Below are 9,482 nucleotides of genomic sequence, written 5' to 3'. Positions count from 1 at the left end.
ACGAAGAATATGATAGTTTACTTAAAATACTGTCAAAGCTGAGCAAGCGAATCGACATACTTTTGAGTACGCCAATGTTTCAGTCAGTAATTACAATATTACTTATCGTTTACATAAAAGTAAAAGTATCATTTAAAGATTGTCATGATGGACATGGTGTTACCATGGGGTGTTACGTAAATATCCTTACTTATCCATTATACTTACATTGTCATATTTTCTCATTCTGATGAAGGCTCGAAGCAAGAAGTCGAAAGCTCAATAAAATAATTTTTTAAAACAATCCGGAATAACTTTCATTTTTTATGTATTAAATGCTTGGATTACCAATTTTCAAACTTATTCTCATAATTATATATATATAAATAATCTTCATTTTTGGTCTAGATTGTTCTTGTTATGTATAAAGGTAATTAGTTATTATATATTATAGATCAATTATACAATAAAAGTGAAAGAACAGCATAAAAGGATCGACAATTCCGAGTAAAAAATTAATGATGAAGAAAAATGACAACGTATAGAAAAATATTTTCTTCATTATCTTTTGAGGAAAACCTTTTGTAAATTATACTGATATTTGTGCCGTTTCCGACTGTTGCTTTCCTTTTCCTGTTAAAATATGCACGATTCACAAAATAAAACGACCTCCCAGAGTTTCTCTGTAGTACATCGAACAAAGGCTATAAAGCGTCGTGTTCAATTATTTACAATACATTCATCGAGACGTAGTTTGAAATATTCTGAAATATATTGAAATATGGCACTAAAAACGCCAAAAGGAAGTTTCTATCTTCAAAATCGATTTAACGGATTAGTACTTCAATTAGATAGCACTAACAAAGGTGGAAACGGTGTATGTTTGAAAGAAAAGGTTGACGACGGCTGCAACGATCAGTTGTGGTATAAAGATGGAAATTTCATTAAATCTCAAAGCAATAATTTAGCATTAACTATGAACCCAGGAATTGCTGCAGTTGGTGGGAAATTATACGTTGCCTGTTGTCAGTGGAGTCCTTATCAAAAGTGGATCACTAAACGTAATTTGCAAATAGCGAATTTAATGGAACAATGTAAGAACTTAAATAAGTAAAATCAAACAATATGTCAATAAATTAAGATTGATTGCTTGAACATCAAATAATTTATGTTCAATTGAATCAAAATGAAACCATCCATTTAGCTAAATTCTTCTATTTCATTTTAAAGGTATGGTTTTACAAACAGACGAAAATTCTAACGTTAAAGTGAAATTAGAAAATTGGAAAGAGGACACGAAACAACTTTGGGATTTTGTTCCGTTAACAGCGGAAAACACGAAAAAAGAAGATAGATTTCTATCAAAAAGCACAGAAATAACTGAGATAACACTTTAACAAAACTTTAACAAACTATTGATGTGTATAGCATACATTCATACTTCATTATTCTATTTACAAAATATATAAGTTACTTATGATTAAGTTTATGAATTAAATAACTGTTACATACAAAAGAATGTTAAATGCTATCACACCGGCCAGCGGTTGCAAAAGTTCTGACGTAAGGGTAGCATGTGACTGTGTGTAATGTGAATCTTGAATGGAATGGGGTTGCAAAATAACAGTCTATTTATATATTATTCTTTATCATCCAGTAATCAGTCAAGACAGTGAAACATTATAAAATGCTGACGTTCAACCTTGTACTCACGTCATGTCAATCACGATGATTTCAGTGTGCTGATGATTAATATCGTTTAATGAGGAAAGATATCGCTTTAATAATCAAGTACTATACTTGCATCACCACTCAATCAATACAGCATTTAATACAATATTCCACATTAATCATTGAACAACACCTAAAATTGAAAAAATCACTTTTACGAACACAATTTGTATTCCAAGTCATTTGACTGGTTGCAACTTTTGGTAATAAAAACTCTTTTAATACATTATATTGACGTCATCTGAAAGTTTGCGAAAGACATTTAGAGCGTGGTGCGTCAAAACTTTCAAAATTTCGTGGTAGATTTAGTGTACCTTAGACTTGAGACCAGATGTTAATTAAATTATCAAGACCTAGAAGATAACCATCCTCATGGTTGCCTTCTTTCCACATACTACGATGAGTGAGTTCAACACCCTCCTCGACCTTCGTTGTCTTTGCAAAATCAATCATCCAAACATTGACGTTGCCTTGTGTGTCATGAACGAAGAGCAGTGAGCTGCCAATTACCTAATAAAACGTTTAAATGAGTAATGGTAGAGGTAGTGAAGGGTAGGAACCAGTAATGGTAGAGGTAGTGAAGGGTAGGAACCAGTAATGGTAGAGGTAGTGAAGGGTAGGAACCAGTAATGGTAGAGGTAGTGAAGGGTAGGAACCAGTAATGGTAGAGGTAGTGAAGGGTAGGAACCAGTAATGGCAGAGGTAGTGAAGGGTAGGAACCAGTAATGGTAGAGGTAGTGAAGGGTAGGAACCAGTAATGGCAGAGGTAGTGAAGGGTAGGAACCAGTAATGGTAGAGGTAGTGAAGGGTAGGAACCACTAATGGTAGAGGTAGTGAAGGGTAGGAACCAGTAACGGTAGAGGTAGTAACAAAAGCAATCCACCACTATACTGCTAATAATTTCCTGTTATGTTACTGTCAATAGCTTTAAATATAAAGTAAATGGTTTGAACCCGGGAGTATCGTTATATGTTTGTAAATGATGATCGTCCAGGTTAATAAAGTCCCGAGAAGGACTGTTTTTGATGTTGTTGACTGACGTTTCGACAACCTTAGCGGTAGTCATCTTCAGAGTCAAAAATTTTTGACTCTGAAGATGACTACCGCTAAGGTTGTCGAAACGTCAGTCAACAACATCAAAAACAGTCCTTCTCAGGACTTTATTAACCTGGACGATCATCATTTACAAACATATAGCTTTAAATATAGTTGCACCAAGTAGATAATAAACTACGTACAAATCATGTGAGTCATGTGCTGTGCTCAAAATAATGGCCAAAATGTCTTAGGTCAACTCAAGCTGGTTGGTCAACTCAAGCTGGTCGGTCAACTCAAGATTGTTCGATCAACTCAAGATGGTCGATCAACTCAAGATGGTCGATCAACTCAAGCTGGTCGGTCAACTCAAGATGGTTGATCAACTCAAGATTGTTCGATCAACTCAAGATGGTCGATCAACTCAAGCTGGTCGATCAGCTCAAGCTGGTCGATCAGCTCAAGCTGGTCGGTCAACTCAAGATGGTCGATCGACTCAAGATGGTCGATCGACTCAAGATGGTCGATCAACTCAAGATGGTCGATCAACTCAAGATGGTCGATCAACTCAAGATGGTCGATCAGCTCAAGCTGGTCGGTCAACTCAAGATGGTCGGTCAACTCAAGATGGTCAATCAACTCAAGATGGTCGGTCAACTGAAATTTTTCTCGGTCAAAGTCAGTTTTTGACTGATCACTCATACACATAAATCGCATGTTTGTTGATGTATATCGTCTTGGTTGATGGAGTCCTGAGAAGGACTGTAGATGTTAATGTTGCTGTTAGTTTGACAATCTGATGGTAGTTAGCTTCAGAGTCAAGTAAGAAGTAACTTGTACTCTGTATATCTCGCTTGACTTAGAACTTTGATTTTGACTACCATGGTTGTCAAAACATCCATCAACATCAACATCAACATTAACAATCTTTATCAGTACTTGACTCGTATATCTCACTTAATGTTTTAAGCTTTAAGATGTTCGTGAAGGTGTGGATAGTTTGACTTACAAGGTAAAAAATTGGTCAGCCAACAAGCTTTTTTGGTCAGTTATTGTTTTTAGCCCTAAGATGGCAGTAAACATACCTCGTGTACTTTGAAAAATGATGATGATTCCAAAACAGCTCTTACAGCTTTTAGTCTCTGTATGTATTTCAACTAGAAAGTAAATACAAATGATTTAAACAGTTCATATGGTCTTTGAAATACATGCAAACAGTAATGTGATGTAGTACCTTGATGCTATGGTCGTTATCAATAAAATTTTGAAATTTACTACTGACATCTTCCATGGAACATGTTGTTTTGAAATCCTTGTTTGGTATATCATTGGCTTTCTAAAAAGAGTGATATTTCTTATTCTTAATTACTAAAAAAATCCAAGCAAACCTTTCAGAAAATGCATAGTTAAGCCAAGTTAAATAAAAGTTTCCATCAAGTGACAGCAGTGTTATTACCTTGATTCCTTCAATCCTAAAGCCTAGAGTAGCAGAAGAGCTAAGTTCTTCTCTCCATTTCATGTATCTGGGTTTAGTAATACCACCATGTTCATGTTCTTCCTCTGTTGGTGCATTGGGATCAATATCCATCATTTTTTGATAGAGATCCTGAAAATCAGCATGTACTAATCACTACCATTGAATAAATGCAATGGTGCCAAACTTGTAGCGGAAGCTTGAAGGAAGAAAATCGACAGATGATACTTAATGTAATTATGACTGACCTGTCTTAAAGTTGGCTTTTTTCTTGCTTTTTCTAATTCATCTTCGGAAAATGTCCTTAAAATAAGAAATAGCTTGAGTAATAATGAGAACAGTGTTTAGCATGCACATCAACACAGACACATATCCTTCACAATACACCAGTGTGTGCAAGCTCCGGTTTTGTAAATCCTGAACTCTGGCTTTGGTTATTTTATAACTTGAATATCTGTTTGTGGCTGGTTGATTTTACAAGTCACTGTACAGTTTAAGGCGTATTGTTAGTACAGAATATTGTTCTCAAGACATACCTTACACCCATTTTGCAATCCATCACAGATGGTGAATCAAAACCATAAAGAAGATCTTGTAGTATTAGATAGCCTTTACAAATCAGTTAAGAAGGTCAACTAAAATGAACTGATTTCAAGCATTAAAATGAATCTTTTCTCAAAGAAGCAAGGGGTAATAATGATGTGTAGATTTGGGGGTTTTTTCTTGTTTTATTTCCATGTATATGTGCACAAGCAAAAGTAAGGATGATGAGATATTTCCCTTTAAAAGTTTAATTAAACACAAAGGATACTTTCATTAGTTTTTGAAACTTCTCCCTTAAATTCTGGAACATAAGGCCTCAAAATGTCTTTCATAAGTTTCAACAAACAATTTCTCTCAATATCATTGGCTTTCTTTAATATTGTCCCTGCTTCTCCAGCTTTGAAATTCCCTGGGTAACATATTATAAAGATAATGAACTTTTACATCATAAATAACTTATAATGTGTGGCAGTAATGTAGTTTGTTAACATTATAATATAAATATTTAATGAGCAAAATGCATAAAGTTTTTGTTAACAAAACAATAATTAATACCTTGATGTCCAGCAAGCTGTATCCAAGGTATTTTCTTCTTATAACTCTTAGCAAATGGAGTCCAATACATCATTCCTCTAATCTTATTCCAATTGTTTACTTTCAGTCCATTCTAAAAAGTAGGTATAACATTAAGATAATTTGAACAAAATGAAAAACATTGAAGCATAATAAATGCTTGGTGTTACATTTGAAATTTGAACTCCCAGTGATTTAAAATCAAACATTATTTTGTACAACATATTACAAATTAAGAAGGGAAAGGTTAATAATAGGTATTTAACCTGTCTTTCAGGTGACGTAGTACGTATTTCAATAAACAATTTTCAAAAAACGTGTATTGTTTATACACAGAATACATTCAAGAAAAATTCTTTCATTCCACGACTAAACAATACATCTAAAACTTCTAAACTTGGAAAAATTAAAATTTAACAGTGGATCAAGTACGAAACGTGACATCAAAACAACTTTTACACAATATTATAAATTTGGATTGTTGAAATTTCAAATTCAATTTTCCCACCAAGTTTCAAACCTATATTTATCTAATTCTCCGTGGTTGAATAGGCCTCTTATTTCTATAAATTTATATTGTCACAGTGCACTAGTTAAAGCTCGCCATCACGATTCTTCAATGGCAAAATCTACATAATTAATCTTCTATATAAATAAAAGTCAATGTATAAACTAGATTTCCTGATACATTAAATATTCAATACAAACTATTCAATTATGTGCAAAACCTCGATAAAACAACCTTGAATAAATACCAGATATGTACCTTTTCATAATCTGCCTTTTCATCTTTAGTAGAAGATCCTTTAAATTCGCACTCGTCGTCACTTAATCCTTCGATTTCCATAATAATACTGTCCGAACTACACGCCGAACCTTCTCTCGTGAATGGTGGTCTATTTCCATCTCTTTTTCGACTGAAAGTTTCAGTATTGGATACAGGGTTGCCTTCAGTGCCATTTGATAGAGTTTTACCTATTGCGGTCCTTGGTATTTCACTCTTTGTATCATTCATACTTTCTGAATTCAACTTAAATTTCGGCAGATGGCGATGACGAAAATCATTAAATGGCCGTTGTTTTGCTGCGTTTTTTAGCTCACAATCAGAGCATGAAGAAATAATAGGTTTTATCGTTTCCGTAGTAATGTATTTGACTGTCTTAGGAGACTCTAAATTCGAAAATTTGCTGACAAAATCGCCATTAGTCGCATCGTCTTGCAAATGCTCTTGATTCACCGAAATACTTTTTGTTAACTTATTAATATTTAACGAAGTAGATTTGCTGATCACACTTGATGTGTTGTATTCACTCGGTCGCACATAAAATTCCGTGCGACTTTCCTGCATGTTATCTGTGCAAGTCTTATCAAGGCATTCTCCATAACTCCTAATAAAATGACTCTTGCTTTTAGCAGTACAATAACTTACAACGCTTGCCTTTGCTGTCATGTCGTTGATTTGAAAAGAGACCTCACTCCTGTGCATAGAATTTGTTTCATCGGTTATTCTTGATGTGACTACTTTTTTTTGTCCATTTTTTTGCACTTGATGAAAATGATGTAAAATGTTGTCCTCGCCTCCACGACTTGGCGGATGATCGACTGCGTGAATCGTAACTTTATATCTTCTTTCACCATTCATTTGATCTACTCTGATGTTTATTGATATTTGATGCTCTTTACACCCACAACAAATATATTATAAATATATTACAGCATGATGTCATTTTCCATAAACCGTGAAAAATTTACTTCACAATAAAAAATTTGCGTTTCTAAAGATGATTTGGCTTTTATTTTTTAATATTTTTGAATTGTACAAGTCCTACGGCTCGATGTGAACATCACATTTATTAAATGCCAAGGGACTGTTATCTTTTAATCAATTTGATGTTTAAATAAAAATTCCGATATTCTGCTGGTTAGAACGTTTGATCAATTTACTAAAATAAAAACTTTTCAAGAAACTTTCAAAGTTGTATTTGTTGTTTAACTAAAAGGTGGATCATCAATAACTTTCTGCGTCTTTTTCGCGTTCAACTACTAGTCATTGAAGTGAATTCTTTTACTTCCTGATGACGAAACTATTACGGCATAAAAAAACCGCCAAAGGTGTTGCCGTAAAGGTGTTAATGCTTCGAAAGTTTAAGTGCATGTGCATCATAGTATATAAATGACAAATTTTCCATTGACAGGAAAACAAAGATTAATAATTAGGAAGGCCACGTTTTAAGTAATAATTACTCATTCATAGATGTCAGGTCTGAATATTGTTAGTAAGAGATGAGTTTGAGCAAAAATGATAAATGGTCATTGCAAAAGTTTGCATGCAATAAAAAACAGCTTACAAATCAGTTTTCATAGCCAACTATGTAATATCACTTTGCCTGACAGAGTATAGTTGGGCTATTATTGATGTAAATACAAGCAACCCAGAATTTCTTTCTTTACATATATTAAAAGCAACATAGTTCAACATGCATTAAAATGATCTTTTAAACTCAGCCAGGCAGCAAATGCTATAAATCATCTCCTCTTGAAATGCCAGTAATTACTAGTCCATCATCCTCACCATGAGGTCCTTCCATAGCTTCACAACTAGAATCACTACCCTCAGGTGCAGCCACAGTGCTTTCATCTGATCCTACAAAATAACACAAGCTATATGTCTGTGTCTTTACATAAAAACAATATTATTTAACTAAAGTAAGAAATATTTGCAACCAGCTTGCTACTAAAGTGTGTTAAATTAAACCACCCCCTTTAACAAACAATAACCAAGCAGGTTGATTGAAGTAAAATATTATTTTGTAGTTATACATAATTGTTAATATGGTCAAATGTTAAAGTTGACAATCCTTCCTTTAAAGATAATGGTTTGAACCCAGAAGTATTGTTACACATTTGTAGACATAGATTGTCCAGGTTAGTAGAGTCCCAAGAAAGACTGTTGATGTTGATGTTAACTGACATTTTGACAATGTTAGTGATAGTCACCCAGTAAATAGTGAATATAAAATGAATAAAATTTTATAAGCATAAAGATAATTACAAATTAACATATGATTAAATATTACATCTTTCATAAACATACCAGTTGAGATACAAATATCACTTCTAGCAATCAAACTGACATTTGTAACTTGCTGGGGGGCAAACCTACAATATTTGAACAAGGAAGTTTAAATATTAAATTAAATATTTACCGCACTGCATAAAACATTCATACGAAGTTTAAATATGTTACAAAAACAGTGTTATACACATGAATGAAACTTACGACATTTTTGATTTCATGTTCAATTTAGCTGGACTGTTTAGCAATCCTAAGAAAGAAAAAAAATGAATTCTTCACAACTATTACAATTCAAATAATATAAAATATACAATAGTTATGAATTTCAGCCATATTGGTGATCTTATACAAAAGAATATTTCATCAGAATTATTTGGAGCACCACACATCATGCATGTTAGGATATTGTTTAATAAAGCACAAGAGTATAGTTGCAAGAGATGAATACAGGATAGAAATTACTCAAATTAGCAATAACACAGCCATGGCTAGTATGTTATTATATAAATGCCTTGGTCTTCCCACGGACTCACGTGGTCAGCTGATGGGCAGAGAATACAGGATAAAACTACTATCCACAAAGAAAAAAACGATCAAACAAAACATTTTTATGTATTAATAAGATATTATTAAATATCCCGAGTTCACATAGTAATAATTTTACCACAAAAAGATGCCAACGGCCGAGCAGTTTCACCATAACATAACTTTTTCCTTAAGATGGACACGTGCTTACTACATGTAAGACCATGTGCTTTATAACCATCTAACTGAAAATGATGAAAGTTAATCAGAAAATACGGTATTTTATATACGTGACAGGTATGTTCAATGATCGCTTTCTTACTCTTAACTGTTGAGCAGCTCGAAAACTTTGTCTAAAAATCCTCGCACTTGTCGCCATATTGAATTGCACAACCTATGTGTTGCAGTGTTAGTACTGGTGACTAGTAAATATGAATTATTGAATAATCAGAATAAATTAAATAATAAACCTGCAAAACGAGTAAAAATCTACACCTTTCGATTTGGGCATCGCGGCAGTTGAACAAAATGTGAGCGAAAGTTTTC

The 9,482-nt window shown here is 33.5% G+C and overlaps 3 protein-coding genes across 3 annotated transcripts; 1 reads left to right on the top strand and 2 right to left on the bottom strand.

The window, feature by feature from the left end:
• The first annotated feature begins 687 nt into the window (after positions 1-687).
• On the top strand, positions 688-1,460 carry LOC124443405. The gene is made up of 2 exons (XM_046993891.1): positions 688-1,073; positions 1,210-1,460. Exons 1-2 carry the CDS (start codon positions 761-763, stop codon positions 1,374-1,376), a joined length of 480 nt encoding a protein of 159 aa, XP_046849847.1. The 5' UTR covers positions 688-760; the 3' UTR covers positions 1,377-1,460.
• Positions 1,395-7,428, bottom strand: LOC124443401 (inositol-trisphosphate 3-kinase A-like). Its single transcript, XM_046993887.1, has 10 exons — positions 6,102-7,428; positions 5,318-5,429; positions 5,031-5,171; positions 4,756-4,828; positions 4,468-4,522; positions 4,202-4,351; positions 3,980-4,081; positions 3,831-3,902; positions 2,025-2,220; positions 1,395-1,843 (listed from the first exon to the last, which is right to left on the bottom strand). Exons 1-9 carry the CDS (start codon positions 6,975-6,977, stop codon positions 2,026-2,028), a joined length of 1,776 nt encoding a protein of 591 aa, XP_046849843.1. The 5' UTR covers positions 6,978-7,428; the 3' UTR covers positions 1,395-1,843; position 2,025.
• A 262-nt stretch (positions 7,429-7,690) lies between these two features.
• Positions 7,691-9,347, bottom strand: LOC124443408. Its single transcript, XM_046993893.1, has 5 exons — positions 9,259-9,347; positions 9,076-9,181; positions 8,616-8,661; positions 8,430-8,494; positions 7,691-7,979 (listed from the first exon to the last, which is right to left on the bottom strand). Exons 1-5 carry the CDS (start codon positions 9,313-9,315, stop codon positions 7,855-7,857), a joined length of 399 nt encoding a protein of 132 aa, XP_046849849.1. The 5' UTR covers positions 9,316-9,347; the 3' UTR covers positions 7,691-7,854.
• Between the last annotated feature and the right edge of the window lie 135 nt (positions 9,348-9,482).

This window comes from Xenia sp. Carnegie-2017, unplaced genomic scaffold (genome assembly GCF_021976095.1).
Source record: "Xenia sp. Carnegie-2017 unplaced genomic scaffold, XeniaSp_v1 HiC_scaffold_20, whole genome shotgun sequence".
NCBI classification, from domain to species: domain Eukaryota; kingdom Metazoa; phylum Cnidaria; class Anthozoa; order Malacalcyonacea; family Xeniidae; genus Xenia; species Xenia sp. Carnegie-2017.
Note: the sequence above shows the minus strand (reverse complement) of the source record. Positions and strands in the feature narration are given on the sequence as shown.

Coding starts and splice junctions, on each gene's coding strand:
- LOC124443408 (XM_046993893.1), bottom strand. CDS start 9,315: ATGGCGACAAGTGCGAGGATTTTTAGACAAAGTTTTCGAGCTGCTCAA. Junction 8,662..9,075: donor GCCGTTGGCATCTTTTTGTG/GTAAAATTATTA, acceptor TTTCTTTCTTAG/GATTGCTAAACAGTCCAGCT. Junction 8,495..8,615: donor AACATGAAATCAAAAATGTC/GTAAGTTTCATT, acceptor CAAATATTGTAG/GTTTGCCCCCCAGCAAGTTA.
- LOC124443405 (XM_046993891.1), top strand. CDS start 761: ATGGCACTAAAAACGCCAAAAGGAAGTTTCTATCTTCAAAATCGATTT. Junction 1,074..1,209: donor AGCGAATTTAATGGAACAAT/GTAAGAACTTAA, acceptor TTCATTTTAAAG/GTATGGTTTTACAAACAGAC.
- LOC124443401 (XM_046993887.1), bottom strand. CDS start 6,977: ATGAATGGTGAAAGAAGATATAAAGTTACGATTCACGCAGTCGATCAT. Junction 5,430..6,101: donor AAAAGGCAGATTATGAAAAG/GTACATATCTGG, acceptor CCTACTTTTTAG/AATGGACTGAAAGTAAACAA. Junction 4,082..4,201: donor TTAGGATTGAAGGAATCAAG/GTAATAACACTG, acceptor CACTCTTTTTAG/AAAGCCAATGATATACCAAA.